Source organism: Juglans regia, chromosome 12 (genome assembly GCF_001411555.2).
Source record: "Juglans regia cultivar Chandler chromosome 12, Walnut 2.0, whole genome shotgun sequence".
Classification (NCBI taxonomy): domain Eukaryota; kingdom Viridiplantae; phylum Streptophyta; class Magnoliopsida; order Fagales; family Juglandaceae; genus Juglans; species Juglans regia.
Window position 1 is genome coordinate 17,412,393 of NC_049912.1, and position 21,250 is coordinate 17,433,642.

The 21,250-nt window shown below is 36.4% G+C and overlaps 1 protein-coding gene across 2 annotated transcripts; it reads right to left on the reverse strand.

Moving 5' to 3' along the window:
* Positions 1–397: 397 nt before the first annotated feature.
* LOC108982648 lies at positions 398–16,589 on the reverse strand. Of its 2 annotated transcripts, XM_035683577.1 has the most exons (13): positions 16,440–16,589; positions 16,245–16,356; positions 16,072–16,135; positions 15,483–15,584; positions 15,332–15,396; positions 12,567–12,656; positions 12,139–12,218; positions 11,835–12,048; positions 3,435–3,490; positions 2,354–2,449; positions 2,022–2,202; positions 988–1,148; positions 398–593 (listed from the first exon to the last, which is right to left on the reverse strand). In XM_035683577.1, exons 1-12 carry the CDS (start codon positions 16,490–16,492, stop codon positions 1,023–1,025), a joined length of 1,239 nt encoding a protein of 412 aa, XP_035539470.1. In that variant the 5' UTR covers positions 16,493–16,589; the 3' UTR covers positions 398–593; positions 988–1,022. The 2 variants fall into 2 exon arrangements, with proteins under 2 accessions (XP_035539470.1, XP_018809629.1); XM_018954084.2 differs by lacking the exon at positions 398–593 and having other exon boundaries at positions 725–1,148.
* Between the last annotated feature and the right edge of the window lie 4,661 nt (positions 16,590–21,250).

Consider the following 21,250-nt stretch of genomic DNA (forward strand, 5'->3'; position numbering starts at 1 on the left):
TTTAAGATAAAATGAGAATACCTCTTTTTGGTACTCCAAGCATACGTAATAATTACTTCTCTTAGATCTTGAATCAAGAGATTATTAGGGAGGTTTGGATACTGAGATAAGATGAAATGAAAATTAAATAAAATATTATTTTTTAATATTATTCTTATTTTGAGATTTGTAATAGTTGAATTGTTTATTTTATTTTATATAAAAGTTTATAAAAATTATAATGATTAAATAAGATGAAATGAAATAAATTAAGATAAGTTTTGAATCAAAACCTCCCTAATACAGATCTTGATAGTCCCCTTCCAAGACCTTTTAGTTTTTTTTTTTTTTTTTTTTTTTTTTCTTTTTGATAGGAAGATAAAACTTTTATTCATGAACAACAACTACATCAAAGTTTCAAACCAAATAATTTGTGAAATACACTCTGGGAATAAACCCCACCAAATTACCAAGTCATCTAGATATAGGGCATACTTTGCCAAAGTGTGAGCTGCTTCATTAGCCATCCGTCCGTTGAATAGAACATTTCGGGAACATCTTCGTCACATTCTTCACCTCATAAACAAGATTACCCCATAGAGATCTTGATTCACCTGCCTCAGTCAATTAACGTCCCTTTTATTTTGTATACTCATGTTATATTATCAATATATTTCTTATCTTGCCTATTAAAAAAATATTGAGTCTACAGTAAGTAGTATAGAATCTATTGCTTGAATTCTGATTTTTGGGCTTGACGCAAAGATCATAGACACGTCCCTTCCATTACGTATCATATTGTTTTTGAATCCTAAAGATTAAATAGGTCACAGCATAGTATCCAAAATAAGGATTGGAAATAACAGTTGCGAAACTCGTACAATTCGTTAAAAAAAAATCCTTGTCTAACCTTCATGATGATAAAAATCACAGCAAATAATAAGAAAAAGAGAATTAATAGTAATACGCACATCATAAAACTTGAGCTGGGTATTATTTTAACATTACCAAATAGCAAATTGATATTCAGGAGTCATTGCCAGTCATTTCTTTGAAGCGTCGTCGGAATGGAGAGCTAATCTCATTTGTTCCACCAGCACTTTTTCAACAGCATCGTAAAAGCTCAATAAATTCTGCCGTATATGTATATCCAAGGAGTTCACCACTTCCTAAGATGAAATTATGCATCCAATAAAAGAGTTAAGAAATAATCAATTAAGTGGAAATAATCAATCGGATTCATGGGTAAAACAGACTGGATAATGCAATCTGGGGAAGGTTTCTTTCACCATTTACAAATGTATCATCTCCACAGTTCTTGTCACATCACAATGTGAAATAAACCTTGTGAAAGTAGCCTTATTTTAACATAGAACATGAAGAAAACCAGATTCCCTTCCTGATCAATATAAGAAAAGCCTCAAAAACCCTTCAAAATCATTCAAAATTTTGAATGCAAATAACTTGTAGGAATCTTTTGGGGGACATGGGGCGAGTGGCGCGACTTGGGATTTTGTTGAAGAGGAGATTGGTTTGGGTAGACTGAAGGGTCTTATACGTACGGATAGAGTGGGTTTACCTGTTAGACGTTAGGAGTCTTTGGATGTTTGTTGGAAATTTTTTGGGAGACTTTTATTGATGTATTTATGGTGATTCATCCGCCTGAGTGAAGGTTTTTTAATAATATGTGGTGGTGTCGTCCTTCCTTTCTTTAAAATAATAATAATAATAATTTGTAGGAATCCACGTGCATATACACATTTTGTGCATTTTGTTTTTTATTGGTAACAAGGATTTTATTGAAGATATAAATAGGCATAGCCCAAGTAAGGCACTCAATTAATCTTCTAAGAGATTCATGGAGTGCCTTACTTTATTCTGCTCTACAAATGTATAAATGGACAGAAAAGTAGTCAAGGGAATATTTCTTTTAAGATGTGTAAATTTGAAACAATGAGACCCTTTACTCCAAAAACTATGAAGTGAACCAAGAAAAAACAATGCGGAAAACAAATACAAGACAAAGAAGAAATAATACTCACCTCAACTTTGCATAGAAAAGTTAAAGAAAGGTCCTTCGAATTTTCTGAGCCCTTGAGAGATATCAGCTTCAATGGAGAACTCAATGCTGGCCAGCCTTGAGCAATCTTTATCAACGCATCAACTCCCCCAATCATATGAGCTACTATAATCTCATCTTTATCCAAGTAATCAAACGAGTGTCTGCAATAGAAACTATGCTGGTGTAAAAATTATAAATGACAAGGTCATATAGCATATTGGAAATTGATCAAATAAATTTAGTCTTTTTTTTTCGCTAATGACAACATGTCAGAACATCAAAACAAGGACTTGTGAAAGGTAACAAACTTACCTTGATTTGTTTGCAGTCTCTACAACAAGTCGCCTCAGATTGCAGAGGACAATTCTATCTTGTATTCTTGTTATAAACCACTGCAATGAAGACTTACTGCACAGTATATTTCATGAATCAAATCAGGTAATATGCTGATTGGTTTTTCATTACATGTATTTCCAATGTACCGAACATGTTAGCCTAGATAGATGGAGAGGCAGAATATTTCCATTACACGTACCATGCCATTCAATATGGCTTTAAATATTCTTAATGACATTTCTGCAGAAGTAAAAAAGAATCCTTAATTATACATTCAAACTCTTGGAAGGAGGTTCTCATCTTCTCCACAAAATACGTATGCATCAAAGAAATGATATTTGGCTAATTTTGTATTTGTAGAACTTAATTAGATCAGAAGTAGTAAGTTGTGCATTCACTTCAGATTTCCAAAAAACAAAAGGTCATTTATGAATGTAGGCTGTACACAAGAAGTTATAATGTCTCACTCCTCAAAACCCTACTCTAATGAACCAAACTCTACATTTCACATATAACTCAATAGGTTTTTCCAAGGAAATTTGGTGACATAGTTTCTAGTGAATGACGAGCTCCAATGCAGACTTTCTAAAATACTGTGGGGCCTTGGCCAGTCACATAGGATCAGGAGTTGGGGTTCTTCACTTGGAGCACTCCATATAAAGTTCTGACCTATACATGAGGGGTATTTTACCTTCACTGCATTAAGTGTCACCACCCTCAGTTATCGGTGTACCAGCTTGATAGAATTCACCAATAATGCATTACATTTAAGTTCAACTTAAGGTCTAGCTATTCAACAAATTGTCCTTGGCATTTACTGTAATGTTTTCATTCAGCCTAACAAGGATTATAATTCGATATTCTATATAACTTTCGAGAAAAGAGGTAACAAATGGTACTTCCCTGTGATAAATGCATTCAAGTTATTCCTAGTTCTCCCAAAATTTGGAAAAAAAGGGAAAAAAATCAGTAAAAATAAATGTTAGCCTGAGACAATAGAAGTTTAAAACTTAAAAGGGAAATATCAGTTATATATAAAACTTAAAAGGGTACAGACCTGAGAGACTTTGCGGCATCAAGAATGTCAGTTATATATACATCGTTCGGAAATATCTGGATAACAATAACAAGAGCATTAATTCACCACCCAAAGAACTTGATGAGGCAACAACTTATTTCCAACAATAATAGGTATAACATAAACAAATTTTGAGAACCCACACTTGAAATCATGGCCCACTGAGGGGAACTCTTATAACAAACAAATCAAGTTAATATTTTTTTTTTTTTTTTTATAAGTAAGAAATTTCATTGATCAAACAAAGTTAGGCAAAGCCCATGTACACAGGAAGTATACAAAAGAGACACCTAGTTACACTCTAGAAAGCTGAAAAGATAGCAAAAACTCATGAACATTCCCTCCCTTTAAAACTATAGCAGAAAGCCATTGAACCAAAGAAAGTACAAAAAAAATCCATAATTCCCGCCATAGGCCATAGCTCTCTCCTTGTTGTTGAAGCACCTCTCATTTCTTTCCATCCATATACACCACAATAAGCACAAAGGAGCCATCCTCCATGTCGCAGCCAGTTGAGGGCTATGATGATGCCTATTCCAACATGCTAGGAGCTCCACCACACTCTTGGGCATAACCCATGTCAACCCGGTTATACTAAATATGCCATCCCATAACTCCCTTACCACCTCGCAATGTAGAAAAAGGTGGTCAATCGATTCACCATTGTTCTTACATATATAACACTACTCCATTACGATCATCCCCTGTTTCCTTAAATTGTCAACCATCAAAATCTTTCCTAAAGTTGTTGTCCAAGTAAAAAAAAAAAACAACTTTGAGAGACAGGAACTCTCCAAATACCCTTCCATGGAAACACAATGGGCTGATACTGTGCCAACGCCTTGTAGAAAGATTTAACAGAAAATTTTTTACTCCCCGAAGGTTTCCACAACATTCTATCGCTCCCATTACCTCGTATCCTCTTGGAATAAAGCAAACTGAAAAAACCTATAATTTTCTCAACTTCCCAATCCTGCGCATTTCTAGAAAAGATCATATTCCAATGCACCGTACCATTGGCTTGACATAGCACATCTGAGACAGCAGCCTGCTGATTTCCAGCCAATCTGAAAACACCTAGAAAAACAGAAAATAGAGCTCTCTAACCACACCATTCATCAAACCAGACCCTAATTCGTGTGCCCTCTCCAACCTCAAAATTGATGTGTGTTGCAAACACCTTCCACCCCTTTCTAATAAATTTCCAAAGACTCACACCATAAGACCCACTACCCTCCTTGAAACACCAACACCCCCCCAAAAATCACAACCAAACTTCCGACCCACAACCATTCTCCACAACAAAGTCCCTTCTAATTGGAATCTCCACAACCACTTTTCTAATAGAGCTTTATTAAAAGTGATCAAGTTACACACCCCCAAACCTCCCAACTCCATCAGACTGCACACTTTTTGCCAATTCACAAGATGAAATTTATTTTCCTCACCCATGCCACCCCACAAAAAGGCTCTAAATAATTTTTCAATCCGATTAGCCACCCCCACCAGTAAAGGAAATAAGGAAAGAAAGTACGTGGGAAGATAAGAAATTGTACTTTTGATGAGTTACTCTCCCTCCTTTTGAAAGATAGAGTTGCTTCCATCCCGACAAACTTATCTCTACCCTCTCCACGAAACCATCCCAAATATTTTTTGCTTTAAAAGAGGCTCCCAAAGGGAGTCTGAGGTATTTCATAGGAAGAGCAGCCACTTTGCATCCCAACAACTCGGCTAAAAGGTTGATATTCGCCACCTCCCCTACCGGGACCAATTCTGACTTGCCCAAGTTCACCCTAAGTCTCGAAGCAGCTTCAAAACACAATAGAACAACCCTTAAAACTTGAATCTGTCCCCTTTCAGCATCACAGAAAATTAGAGTATCATCCACAAATAATAAATGGGAGATGGATAAAGCCTCATTAACGTTACCCATTGAAAAACAAGCAAGAAACCCCCCCCCCCCCCCCAAACAGCAGCCTCCACCATGGGACTCAGGGCCTCCATTACTACAACAAAGAGGAAAGGAGATAACGGGTCTCCTTGTCTCAAACCCCTCGAACTCTGAAAAAATCCACAAGGTTGGCCATTAACTAAAACAAAAAACAGAGCGGTTAAAACACAATGTTTGATCCATCCACACCACCTATCCTCGAAGCCACATCTTCTCAACATATATAGCAAAAAATCCCAATACACGTAGTCATAGGCCTTTTCCATATCCAACTTGCAAAAAACTCCCGGAATGCCATCTCTCAACCGGCTGTCCAGACTCCAAACACTCATTTGCTATTAAAACTAAATCCAAAATTTGCCTACCCCTTACAAAAGCGTTTTGAGATTTGAAAATAATTTTTTCCATCACCAAGCTCATACGATTTGCTAACACCTTTAAAATGATTTATAAATCCCGCCTACCAAACTAATAGGACAGAAATCTTTCAACTCAATGGCCCCCGCTATCTTCTGGATAAAGGCAATGAAGTTAGCATTAGGGGACTTCTCAAACTTGTGACAAAGATGAAACTCATGAAAACCCGCATCACGTCATCCTTCACTATGTCCCAACACTCTTGAAAGAAGGCCAAAGGAAATCCATCAGGGCCCGAGGCTTTATCTTTGTACATACCACTCACCACCTGCTACACTTGGGCTTCCTCAAATGGTCTCTCCAGCCAATTTGCTGCACTAACATCCAGCTGATCAAAAAACAGCCCATCCAATTTAGGACGCCACACTGTAGTCTCTTTGAGAAGATCTTCATAATAATTCACGATATGGTCTTATATAACCTCCGGGGATTGGTGCACCGTGTTACTTGATTGGATCACCTCAATCGCATTATTGCGCCTGTGGAATTTGTCATTTTGTGGAAGAACTTAGTACATTTGTCGCTCTCCTTCAACCATGTCATCCTTGATTTTTGTCTCCAAGAAATTTCTTTCATCAACAAAACCTTTTCTAACTCAGACACCACCTCAATCTTTCTCAACAAGGACTCCTCGGTGACCTCCCCAACTTCTAGAGAATGCAGCTCATTCCAAAGAAGACTTTTTTGCTCATTCATGTGACTAAAAACCTCAATGTTCCACTTCTTTAGGTCCAGCTTAAGGGCTCTAGAGTTTACCAGCCACAATAAAACTGAGGGTACCGTGAAAGGAATAGGAAGCCCACCAATCCCTCACCCTCTCCACAAAACCAGCCGTTTTGTAACCACATATTCTCAAATTTGAAGTAACGCCTACCTCCATGAATGCCCCCACAATCTAATAAGATGGGAAAGTGATCAGAGCATACTCATGGCAATCTCTTCTGGCTTAGGTCTTGATAATGTCTCCCAAGAAGTAGAAACTAGAAATATGTCCAACCTTGACCCCCCTTCTACTATTCGACCACGTGAAAAACCCCCTAATCAAAGGAAGGTCAATCAAGTTAAGATCGAAAATCAGCTCCGAGAAGTCTTCCATTGACCTTGTCAAATAAGTAGCCCCTCCCTCTCACACAGGAAACGTACAACATTAAAGTCCCCTCACACAACCCAAGGTAAATCCCATAAATAATGCATACCCGCCAATTCCTCCCACAAAGAGCTCTTTTCTCGAACTGCATTAGGACCATACACACCCGCAAGAGCCCACCTCCACCCATCCTCAATATTCTTGAAAGACCCAGCCACCGAATAATTCCCAATACAGTCCTCTACTAACTCCACCATTCTCATATGTCACATCAACAACACCCCTCCTGAAGCGCCCAAAGAAGCTAAATAACTCCACCCCACATAAGAACATCCCCATAGGCTTCGAATAATATTTTTGTCAACATAGCACAGCTTAGTCTCTTGAGGACAAATAATATCAGCTTTCCAACTACGGAAGAGGGATCTAATGCGAAGTCGCTTGTTAACATCATTGATCCCCCTAACATTCCACGATAAGATTCTAGGCTTCATAAGATAAACAACTCCCCCGCCCCTTCAACCTTTCCCTCCCCCTACTACTCTCCTTGTTATCATAATTAATAGAACAAATCAATCTTTTCAGCTCTCTATCTTTTTTGACTGCTGACTTCAGCACCGTTGGTCTACCTACTTCTATAGCAACTAAAAGGGCCTTAAATTGCTCTTCAAAGCCTTCACAAAAAATCCCCACACACCCCTGTAACTCCGCCACCTTTTTCAACACCCAATCCGAAGATTTGGGAACTGGTGAAATAGTACTTAGTGGGGTAGGACTACCCAGCTCATTTGTATCGCCTCCTTTCTCACAAACCACCATTTGAAAGCCATCTGAAAAACAATCTAACTGTGCAACCCCTGTTAGGGGTGCAAATGGTCTGGTCCGGTCCGGCAATAGACCGAATATTTTCGGTCCATCATTTTTCCAGACCGAACACCTAAAGGGACCGGACCGGATCGGATCGATAGCTATCGGTCTGGCCTACTTTTTTTTTCTTGTTTTATTTTTTTAAATAATTAATAAAAAAAATTATTTAAAATACTAAATTAAATTAAGTGACTTATTAATGTAGATTATATAACAAACTCAATAAAAAAATATTTTATATGGTCAATGATAATGAAAATTATATTATTAATTTTATAATTACTATATAATTAACTAATTGATATTATATATTAGTTAATTCATAGAATATTAACAAGTGTTAATAACATATTTAAAACTTTAAATTGTTAATAGTGATATATTAAATGAAGATATATATAAAATATTGTTAAGTTATAGAATATTAACGAATATTAATAACATATTTAAAATTTTATATTGTTAATTGTACAATTATTATATATAAATTTTTTTTTTTTTTTCATTCGGTCCAGTCCGGTCCGGTCCGGTTCGGAAAAACGCTGGACCATGGACCAGACCGAAACTTTTCGGTCCTCTAAAATGTGGATCGAGACCGACCGGTCTCAGTCTCGGTCCGGACCGAAACAATCGGTCCGTTCGGTCCAACCGGACCGTTTATCACCCCTAACCCCTATATCTCCGTCACCTATAACAGCGCCCTTCTCTAAGCCAACTTACATCACATCCCCTGAAGAGCAGGCCGACCGCAACTCCCCAGACAGCACCTCTGTTGTGCTCCCCAAGCCACCCACGACCTTTCCACTCGAAAGGAACTGGTCACCCAACCATGGGACAAGCTCCGTCGTGGGTACCTCCTCCACCAGGAAGCTGGGCTGCATTGAGGGCTCCCTGATCTCCCCGTCAAAAACAACCCCAGTGTCAAGGTCGTCTAGCAATTCCCCAACCTCGATATCCTCTCGCCGATGAGACTCTACAAATCAAGTTAATATTGCGCAGCAACCATTAAGACAGCAGCATATTAAAAACAATGCATACATTAACACTGCTTTCATTCCTAAACCTGATGACTCATTAGACTTATAACACAATGAGCTTGGTAGTCTACTACGGCACTTGATACACGTGCAAGTTAGATAGCAATCTAGAATTACACACTTCAACGGGTAGTAGACAAATTTGGTAAAGGTAAAACTGATCATTTCGGATTTTAACCTTTGCAACACAAGACAATCTGTATACTTTGAAGCATAAGAGTCACTCAGACTTAATTCAAATTCCAAAATTTTATATTATATCATATTATATAATATCTGTATATAGTGACAAACACCAATGTGTAACAGATTGGTCTCACATGTAACTAGATTGAGAGGAATATAAAACCACAAGTAACAAATGACCATGTAAATACAATGTTTAATGGCTATTAGAATCCCAAAGAAAACCAAGTTTTCTGTCAACTCAACACAAATTCTAATGTCTTGGATTACAAAATTTTTAATGCAGAAGCAGTTCATACCACATACGGGTAATTATCATTTAAAGAAGAGAATAATGCTCGAGTATCCATGAAGTATACTAATCCAAAGAATTAGCCAATGTCTATGAAAGAAATGGATGAACAAATCCAATTGTCCAAGTTTCTCAAATAAAGATTTAAGCTAAATCAATATAGGTTCAATCCCCTCAAAATTCTGGCAAATCCATAACCATCATTAGTATTACCCATCTAACCCATTAGTTTTACCCATATAAACTTAAAAGAAGAAAAGGCTAGTGACCTAAGCTTTCTTACCACTAAACAAAGAACTAAAAGATGACAACTCATTCTCCACCTTGCACACAATATGTAACCACCCCACATCTATGAGTGAGAAATGAAATCCTCCATCACCATAGAGGGTGAAGGTCTTGGCCTTTATAATGATTCCAATGTTACTTCAGAATAACATTGCAAAAGATGATGATATCATCAGCAAGTAACAAATAATAAATCTCTATATATTCACCATGATCTCACTCAACACAAAACCTAGTGATGTTGCGCCATCAAAAACCTCAAGATAACACTAGTATATATTTTTTCTCAACAAACATTGTAGTATTTCAAACAACATAATTGAACTCCATGGGACTGAATGAAACAAGATTTCAAGGCAGAGTGCAAACTAAATTCTTTTACCAAAAGCAGGTGAACCGTCTCTTGTTCTAAAAAGATATGGACCAAACATGAACTAGCTCCCAAAGGAGACCCCAATAAGAGCTAGTGACATGTTTTTCCCTTAATACGAAAAAAAGGGGTTAATTATACTTTAACCATTTGTTGTTTTGGTCGAGTTTGCTTGGCCAACAAGTGGTTTAAAAATGGGTAAATTCATGTCATTGGGGCCCAATTACAAATCTGTCCCAGTTGAGAAACTTAAGCCCAATTCGATGTAACCATATAAACAAAATTACATATTCAAGCATTTAGATTGTGCATGCTTGCAGGCATGTGAACTGACAAGAATTTCTAATACAACAAAATAGTTATCTACTAGACTACTAGCAAGTTCTCCAATCTGAGATAAGGGATTACTCCATTGGGTCTTTTCGGTACAGAGCCAGCCAGAAACAGGCCTATTTACCTAGTTCCCCCGGCCGGCCAGCCCACTCTGAATTGAATCAATTCAATTCATTTTGTAAGTTCGTTATTATGTGAAGTTCCTACAAAGGATTAGACTAATGATGCATAGAATAGTACCCGAAGAGCAAATTAAAAGGAAGACAAATCTTAACTAATCCTTGGGCTAATCATCCCATAACAAATTGGTCCCTTTGTCCACCTTTGCTATTATTAGCAGAAAATTGATGATGAGTCACTTAGTGTGATGACACGCGTCAATAATGCACAATCAACATTTAAAAACTAAAAATAAAAAATAAACAATCATCCTTAAGACAAAGAGCGGAGCTTCTGGCGTGTGCAAAAGAAGGTTTTGTCCAATGATCTTGATGCTGTTTGGAATGTGATCCTTTCTTGTTTAGTGTAGTGCATTTTGAGGGAACAAAATGATTGAAGTTAAAAGGGTTGCAAGAAAATGAGTTTGACTTTAAAACAACATTTTCTTAAGTCGCTATTGACTTAAAACAACATTTTCTTAAGTTACTATTCTAGAGGTGTCCATCAATGTCGTCATTGGTGTTTATAATTTTGAAGACTTGGGTACTCTTTTAAGATATCTTGATCATGATTGCACACTGTTTCTTGTATAGTTCTTGTGTGCCAAGGTTCCACTTCTTGCGCTTAATAATTGTTTTTACTTCTAAAAATGCACAATAACCTCCCAGATGGATCCCGGTCCCCGTCAACCTCCACAAGGAGGGTCGAAGACTACCCCACCACCAACCAAAGGGTGGCTGCAGTCCAATCTGCAGCTCACTGCTGGGTGGCAGCACACAGCCTATTTGTAAGGCTTTATCAAATTTAGTTCATTTTTTAATTTTAGATTACTTTTTGTTTTTTGTTTTATATGCTTTAATTATTTCAAAAAAATAAAAAATTCATTCTAATTTTTGATATTTTAGTATGTCTAAACTTTTACCCATTTATGATCAAATGGTATTTGCTTAGAGTTTACGAGTTTAATCTATTCAGCTGTAAGGTTGCCAATATGTGAATTTTATTTTCAAGACACGTTAATTATTATTAATATAGGTAAATTTTTACCATTTGTATATTTAAGTATTTGAAGCAAAAATTTCCCTAATAACTTAAGCCATTTATGGTAACACCCCCATATTTAGGTTTTGATTATTAAGAATATTGACATCAAGATTTTTTTCATGGTTATCTGACTTTTTTTTTTTTTAATTCATGCTTGGGGCTTCTTGTTGGGAATGCTGGTTGCTTCACCGAGATTTTAGTAACAAACTCTTGGCTCATCACATACCATTTGCTAAATAATTGTAATTGATGCAAAGTATTAAACACTATAGCATATTATCTAATTCTTTATTCTAATGGGCAAATATACTCGTGAAGAAATCATGGAATTAATTCATATCTCAATACCTCAACACTCTTTAGCTCCATAGTCCCCTCCATAACCTCTACTAACAACTCATGATTCACTTCAGATGGTTCAATGCAGTCTTCAATCTTCTGTTGGTACAAGCCTTCCAATTTTGGGATGTATGTCCGCAATGAAATTCTAATGCAGTTTTCAGTGAATGCAATGACTTTTAGACATGTCATCAAATCCTCAATCTGTTCTGTGGCATCAAACCTAAAACAATTGACAGAACAAACATATACCAGGCATAAGCGCAAGACAAAACACAAATGAGTAAAATGTAAATCACAGTGGCTGAATTACCATCTGTACATATGATCAAGATCCTGCAAAGACTTCAAATCTGCTTTCTTCCTTTCAATCTGATCTTCAAGTTCCAAAAGCTACAAGGTAAATGGAAATTTTCTTTATACAATATAAACAATCACAAGGTCAATAGCTTAAATTTAAATGCATTTGTAAGTACAAAGCATTATAATTAGTGAATATAATATAGGATAAGCACATGCTCCATTGTTTAGTGTATGAACATAAACACTTTGACTGTATTGCATACACAAAGATTAACAAAAGATACATCAAATTGAAATGGCATTACACATCATATAGAAACCAAGAAGTTTGAAATTCTTGTAAATTGGATCGCATACTCTCAACTAAAAGAGACAAACCTAAATCAATAAAATTCCTAGAAAGCAAGCTGTATAAAAAAATTATATAATAAGTAAAACCTCCAATTTGTTGTCTACATGCTTATTCATCAAATTTGATCGATCTTCTCCATATGTAGAGCAAGGAACTGCTTTAGCATTCTTCAGACCCTACCAAATGGCAAAAAAAATTATAAGTTAGTCAATTTATTGAATGCGCCCAAAGGGATGCAACCTAAGGACACAAGAAGTATATTATAGAAAGAAACCACTTAGCAGGAAGATGAGAAACCATCAGTCATAAATTCTAAAAAACTAGAATAACAAGAGTAGAATAACAAAAATTCATAAATTCTTTTTTTTATTAAGTAAACGATTTTATTAAATAATAATAGGCATAGCCCAAGTACACAAGAAGATATACAAAGGTACGCTCTATCTATGTGGAATCTATAGAGACAAGGAAGTCATGCAAATTGAGGCCATGAAAGTCAATAGCTATGGCCCATGTACATAAAGTTCTAAAAAAAAAAGCTCTTAATTCCTCTATTGAGCACTCATTGTCTTCAAACATCCGTTCATTGCGCTCCTGCCATAGACACCATAGAATACAGATAGGGACCATTTTCCACACAACTTTGACTTGTCGAATGCCTCGTAAATCTGTCCAACTAGCCAAAAGTGCATCCAGCATAGTGGGCATGACCCAAACTAAGTCTAACCTGCTGAACATTTCATTCCATAATACTCTAGCCATCTTGCAGTTTAGTAAGAGATGATCCACTGTCTCACTGGATTTCTTACACATGCAGCACCAATCCACTATGATCACCCTGGGTTTCCTCAAGTTATCTCTTGTCAGGATCTTACCCAAAGAAGTTGTCCACATGAAAAATACCGCTTTGAGAGGCGTCTTATGTCGTCAAACCCTTCTCCATGGAAACTAATTATTCATCGAGTGTGTAAGAGACTTATAGAAAGAGCGAACCGAGAATGTACCTTTGCCTGCAGGTATCCACCACAACATATCAACTGGTTGCTCGGTTTTGTGGAATACAATAGACTATAAAAGTCCTCAAAGCTGCCCACTTCCCAATCTTGGGCCACCCTACTGAAATTGATGCTCCATTGAACTTGCTCCCCCAATATCACCATGAGATCAACAACTGAAGTTGCTGTTTCCCATGCAACCAGGAAAATAGAAGTGAATAGGTCCTTTAGAGCACCACTTCCACACCATGAGTTGCTCCAAAATTTAATCCTAGAGCCCTCACCCAAAACAAATCTTGTGTTTCAAGTAAAAACCCCCCAACCTCATCTAATATGCTTCCAGACTCCCACTTCGTAAGCCCCACTCACCTCTTTAGTACACCTACCATCCAACAAGTCTCCATATTTGCACTCAATCACTGTCTTCCATAGGGCGTCCGGTTCCAGATTATATCTCCATAACCATTTTCCAAGTAATGCTCGATTAAAAATTCATAGATTTCTAATACCCAACCTACCAGAGGAGATTGGAGTCATAAATTCTAAAAAAGCATAAATCGAGGCTCGTAATACTCTAGAGCCATGTTGTAGAAAACCAACATATGATCAGTAGTTTCCCCACTCTTCTTACACAAACAACACCAATTCATCATTATTGCGGCTTTCTAAAATCATCCAAAGTTAAAATATTCTCTACCGCAGCCACCTATACAAAAATTGGCACCCACGAAGGAGTCTTGTTTAGTCGTATAAAGCTTCTAAGATACTCATATGATACCCCATATGATAAGAATAAGGGTAGATGGTGAATGAGATCCCACATTGTTTAGGAATGAGAAGTTTTTGCTCTTTATAAGGTTCCAATAGGATTCTAATTGTATCATTGACTAGTCCTTTTGGAATATAGGTCATGTGGTTTGAGTCTTCTATTGGGGCGTTATAAATGGTATCAGAGCATATCCCAACCAAAAATGAGGGACTTGAGTCGTGCCACCGACAACGAACAGGCCCAATGAGGACGTCGGGAATTTAAGGGATGGGAGATTGTGATACCCCATATGATAAGGATAATGGTAGGTGGTGAATAAGATCTCACATTACTTAGGAATGAGAAGTTCTTACTCTTTATAAGGTTTCAATGGAACTCTAATTGTATCATTGACTAGTCATATTGGAGTATAGGTCATATGGTTTGGATTTTCCATTGAGACGTTATAACTCATAATTCAGATAGCAGAGCTTAATACAAGTATTATAGGCTGGCTAGAGTCAACATTTTTGGCATGTCCATTGATATTGATTCATCACATTGTCAATGTTATTACTAAAATGGGGATATTTGGCAATCCTACAAAAAATCCAATGACATTGCTCCAGCAAATATATGCCCATCAACAAAAACAAATAATCATAGACTGGATTTAACTAGTTTTTCAAAATGCATATATTCCCCAGACATTTATAATAATAATCATATGCAATGACATTGGTAAGTGTTAGTTGATGAAGTTTGGCCCACTATTTGAAATCAACATCAGTGAGCACTTTCTTTTCTACTTTTTTTTTTTATAGTTAATATCAGTAAAGACTTTCTTGATAAGATAAAATGCAGTTTATAAAAGAAGCAGAAGCTATGTGTCTGTGATCATCAACAATTTTAAGAATTCCCAACAAATTCAACTCAAATCAGCTTAACAAAGCCTTAACCCCAAACGATGTTGGTTGGTTCTTGTTCAAATGTCACTCATCCAGGAACATACCTTATGTTAACATCATGGACCAAGCATGACTGTTTCTTACCACCAAAAATGTCTAAATTAAAATTTTTAAAAAATTTCTTATAATAAAGTACTGACCTGTGTGGAGATAAAATCTAAAGCGCATTCCAACCTTTGAAGATCTGTCTCCAATCGACTAGAATCTGAAACCAGAAGAAAACAAATTTAATCAGGATACAGGGTAGTGTACCCCACCTGTGTAAAAGAGTCAATTCAATTCTGCTCTTACTTTCCAAATTGGTTCTAGCAAGACCATCAATCTCATTGGAGATCTTGGCACTTTCGGCCTCCACCATGTTAAGCTCCTCCTTCAGATGTTCCAAGTACACATCTATACACAAAAAAAAAAAAAAAAAAAAAAATCAGCTTCTTTGACTTTGTCTACTGGGATCCACCACAGGTTGTATTTGAGAGGCATATATGTATATATGAAGCAAGATTCTATATCTTTTTTCCTATTTTTATAGAGACATCAACAAAGCCATACACTCAATCTGATTCAACTGCTCTTTAAGCTTGCAATCTTGGATTAACCTAAATCATTCACTTTTGTGGGCTGAAGTAAACCCTTACAAAACATAGTATCTACATCCTCTTTATTCCGGACATATCAACCTAACGAATTCCACATATTAGTTTTTTTTTTTTAATTAGTGAATGATAAAGATAATTAAACGTCAAATACCACTAGGCAGTAACTTTAAAAAAAGAAGAAGATAAAAACATATAAACTACTAAAACCATTCTTTCTTTAAGTGTTTTAGTCTTTACATTGCGCAGTAATCTCTTATACTTGAACATTGTATAGAAAGACTTACCCAAATCTGCAACGTCTAAGGAACCAACGGCTGAGCACTCTGACACAATTTGCTTCACTCTGCTCTGAAGAATATCCGTCATTTTCAAAAAAAATAAATAAATAAATAACAACTCAAGCATTTTCTTTTTTGCTAAGGAACGGACGAAACTGTACGAGTACTTTCGGCAGTACCTCGAGATGGAGAGCACAATCTTTGAGTAATTCTTCTGAATCTGAAGGGGTTAGTTCCGTAGCATCTTCGCCGCCATTACTGAGGCGAAGGTCTGCGAGCTCTCTTATTCGACTAAAACGCAAAGCAAATATAGATAAATCTTTGAAAATGCAGAGAAATTAATACGAAATACGAAGAGAGAGAGAGGGAAGGACCTGCGGATGGTGAGGAGGTCGAGGGTTTCTTCTGAAGAGGGAATTGTTTCCATTTTGCTCACTCCCGCCCTAATCGTACATGCATTCGCAGCAATTGTTTCGAGAAGACGGATTTCAAATTGAAAAGCGGGGAGAAGAGCATTGGCAATAGACAAGTCAAATGTCAATATAAGTTCAAATTTTAGTTAGATATGAGAAAAAGTCTCTATATTGGACTAGTCAATGGTCCAAAACTTAAGACTTAATGAATAGTAAATCTTAATTCCTTTTCAAATATGGCTAGCTACTATTCACAATGGAAAGTTTAATTATTTCATCACTTTTCTCTCTCTTTGAATGGTAAAACATGCATGACATGCATATTATTTCTACTGATTGATAGAGTAGACATATTATTTCTACATAGCATAAAGATCTAAAAAATATATAAATTGTATTTACAAAAAATAAATAAAAATAAAAAATATTATATTATATTATTATTTTAACTTTATAATGGCTAGTCCAATGTAGACTCACCTAATTAAAAATTGATATTATAGTCAAAAATTAAGATTCTAGCCAAATTTTAGACTGGCCATTGCCAATGCTCGAAGGGGGCGGCGGGCCAGCCTAATCTCGTAACAAAAAATCTTCACAAGCTCCTAATATTCCACACTCCACATTATTTTTTATTTTTTTATTAAATATTTATTATATTTATAATGAATAAAAAATTTGAAATAATTTAAAAAAATAAACTCAACAAATTTTTAAAAAATATTAAAATTTAAAAAAAATTAAAAAAATATAAAGTGTGGAGTGTGGTAGAGGTTATGTAGCAAAACTCGTCTCGTAATATGACATCAGTTCAACACTGCACACCTAATGATGTGGCCTTTTTTTTTTTTTTCATTCAGTAAAACGCACGGTTTTACGTTTACCCCCACTTCCGTTGACTATTTTTACTCCCAATTCATTTCATTCGAATTTTTTCCCTCCCCACGTTCTCTCTCCACGGCTTCGCCCCTCCGCCCTCCTTGCCACAGTCTGGCGCCGCCGAGGACTCCAATCGACGAAAGAAAGCAAACTCAAGTTCTCTCTCTATAAAAATATCTCTCTCTAAAACATTTCAGTAAAATGCATGTTAGCTGCTTGCTTTTTGGGTTCACACCCACTCTGAGTTGTGTTTCTTTGTACATAGCTAAGTTCTTATTGAACATGGTAGATTTTATAAGGTAGTCTCAAGTAATGTAATTTATTTGTTTGTACCTGGCTGAATCATAGCTCTATATAGAAGGATTGAGTTTTTTTTTTTTTTTTTTGGAATCTGGAAGCTGAACATGTTTGTTTTTCCTCAAATACAAAGTAATGTAATTTATTTGTTTGTACATGACTGAGTCGTAGGATATAGAAGGATTGAGTTTTTTTTCTGAAGCTGGACATGTTTGGGTTTTCCTGCCTAGAATTAGCATCTTGCTTCTCCTTGCATATAATTTCAGGATTTCAAACGTTAAATATGACAAGTTAAAAAGCAATACAAAAATATGACAAAAGGATATGCTTTCAGGCAAAACCAATAGTTTGGTGATTCCATTTGAAATGTATCAACTATGCATGATGATTGATTCGATGCCATAGGTATCAAAATGATCAATCAATAAGGTCCTCATACAAAAATGTTCATTTAGACCACAAATAACTAGAAGTAGAGAGGAAAGACAGACTTCCAAGGTAACTAGTAATATGGTCCCCTTTTCTGCCTCATTATTAAATAAATGATTATTTTTTAAAATTAATCATAGTCGTGTGCTATGAAGTTTTAGTTGTTGCTCAACAAGGACCATATTACTGTGGTGTTGGTGCTGACAAAGCCTGGGGCATTGATATGGTGAGACTCATTACAAGGTTTGTCTATGTGCAGGCATCAACATTATTAGTGGTATCTATTGGAGGACTAGGTCAGTATCTTATACGTTCCTCCAATTGTAAGGTTGGGAAATGGAAATGAATTTTGAGAATATATGCAACTGATTAATTCATTCTTTGCAACCCAAAAGATTATTTTACTAAGCCAATCAAGATCCACATACTCAAATGCTTTTACATGCATATGTTTCAAAATCAGTATTGACATTATAATGCTAGGAGAAAAAATGAAACTATTTTGACATGGCCATACTTTCTATCTAGCTTAAGTGTCGCGGATAAACTAATATATCTAACTGAAAAGAACCAAACAACATAACAAAGCAATGCTCAAGTATAAGTGAACCTATGGTACATTTTCATAAACACAAGGAGGGCATGCACGACACTACACCAGTTGAAGGCAATCAACAGCAAGGAAATCACAATGTACAAACAGCAGACACAATGTATTCTAGAAGCTCACAATAGATAAATTAGTTATTACTTTCTCTCAAGTATTGTAACAGAAACAAGATTATTTTATTCCTTCTTATTGTGTATAAATACATGCAAAATGCCAATGAAAGATACGTTAGAAATTCCAAAACTCTGTTTTCCTAACAAGGCTCTGTTCTCCCAATATAGTGAAACAAGCATCATACACTAACAATGAGTGAGCAGTTCATATGTCTATCGAGTAATGAAGCATTAAGACCCATATAGGTGGTCAGCTTACAGTAACAATGCCAATTCATGATGAATTTATAATGATAAAGATATTTTGAGAAAATAATACCCAAAATATAGTGGAGCAATCATAAGAAGCAATTAGTAATTATCCATAACTAATTAACTACTTCCTAAATAATGCATAGCTCAGAAAATCATAATCATAATAAAAAATCAAAACCCAGCCAAGAAAGCATATCACTCAGATCTATTGGATCAAACAAACGTCACGGGGGGAGAGGGATTTCGTAGAGGGATGCGCAACCACCCACAAGGATTTCTCCAATGTTAAGGCTACTTCGTGAAGTAGATTTTGGCAGAGGGAGGGAGGGTGTCGACGGGGGAGAGGGAGTGAGGGATGGATTTCAAGAGAGATTTCTCAGATCTCTTAGAGCTTTTCTCAATGAGTGTTGACGAGGGAGAGGGATTCGGCAAAAGAATGGGGGAGAGGGATTCGGCAGAGGAGGGAGGGATGGATTTCGAGGGGGATTTCTCACTCTTAGGGCTTTTTCTCGAGGAGTGTCGACGGGGGAGAGGGATTCGGCAGAAGGATGGGGGAGGGAGAGAGAGAGAGAGAGAGAGAGAGAGAGAGAGAGAGAGAGAGAGAGAGAGAGAGAGAGAGAGAGAGAGAGAGAGAGAGAGAGCAGAGGGAACACGGGGGGAGGGGGAGAGGAGAAAAACATTAGACCGTTTTGTAATGGACTAAGTTTTCCAGATTATCAGGCGTGTGGTGTGTGATATTAGACTGGCCTAGGGGTAGAATTTCTTGACATGATATGACCAAAGCTCATGGGCTCGAGTCCAAACGAAGACTCAACTTCCCACCGCCCAAACTGATTGCTACTGTATATATTCACATGGCATGTACCGTTGACTCCTAATAATCATTAAATTAGTTTTAGAAAAACACTAAATGCAAGCATACGGAAAGAAAGCCCCGTAGACGACGTCTTACGTGAAGTCGAAGCGCATCGTTTGGATTAAATAAAACAGTGTGTTTTGAGCTGAATACGAATGCAGGCACATGAACCCCTCCTTCAACAATCCAAACGATGTGTTTCTAATTCCTTTCTTCTTCTCCTAGATTGCTCGAAAGCATCAACTGAGAGAGATGCCCCTTCTCCTTCCCATTATAGAATGAAGTCCTAACCCTAACGCGACCCACCAGTCTCTAGTCTCTATGTTTGAGGATTTCGCTTTCAGTTCAATTTGGTCCTAGGTCACTCACTACTCCAATCCATTTTTGGAATATTTTCCCTTTCGTTTCAGTCCATTTTTGAACCTACGTATTCTTGTTTGCATCTATGGTTAAATGTAGATTGGTTGTGATGCCTTATAATTTTTTCTGCTTTTCCTCGTTGTTATTAGTGACTCGTTGCGGAGTGTTCTAGTTTATTTATCTTTATTGTGCATTGGTTGACTGAAAAGAACATAAATCAGGCAAAATTATAAGAAGTCATTTTTATCCTTTACGATGTTTGTAGGTTTGGTTTGGTTTCGCAAGAAAATGAAAACCCAAGTCAGCTAAGACTCTATAGATGTAGGGTTTTGTTAGTTGGGTCCCAAATAACTCAAATTTCACAATATTTTTACTTAAACCTTTTGTCTATTTAGTAACTTTCTTTAGAAATGTATGGAGCATTAGAGATTGTCCTTTTGGAATAATTTCACCTCAGTATTGTCCTTTAGGTTTTCATAAGAATTTGAAGAATCTATTTTGAAATACAAAGAATGTAGTCTCTTGTCATATTTAAGTATTCATTATTACTATATGAAGGGCTACCTTATTTTTTCTAGCTTGTCCATAAGGCTCAGACCATCTCTCAATAATGTGTTAGAACTCAAATTTAAGAATGAACTGGGTTTTGAGCTTTTATTTATTTATTTATTTTTATTTATTGTTTGTAGCTCTTGCAAAATGATTGCAAGTTGAAAATTTAAATGTGGATGTGGGATGTTGGTGATGAAGAGCATCTCAGATTTTCATGGGAGTTAGGACTAAGATTTGAGAATGAAGTTTGGGTTTTACCATTGTGACTCACATTTGAGATGGAGTTTGTGTGTTGAGATCTCTTCAAATTGTTCCGCTTTCCTTCTAATTTGAAATTAATAATTTGAGATCTCTCTAGATTGAAATTAATTTGAAATCCAACTAAAACAGTTTTTAAGTAGGGGCGAGGTGGGGTGTTAAG

What these genes read in the sequence shown, in the direction of transcription:
- LOC108982648 (XM_035683577.1), bottom strand. Translation starts at nt 16,492, where the DNA reads ATGGAAACAATTCCCTCTTCAGAAGAAACCCTCGACCTCCTCACCATC. An exon ending in TAGATTTTATCTCCACACAG is followed by an intron (nt 12,657 to 15,331) that starts GTCAGTACTTTA and finishes GCCATTTGGTAG; the next exon opens with GGTCTGAAGAATGCTAAAGC. An exon ending in CTTGATCATATGTACAGATG is followed by an intron (nt 12,049 to 12,138) that starts GTAATTCAGCCA and finishes CAATTGTTTTAG; the next exon opens with GTTTGATGCCACAGAACAGA.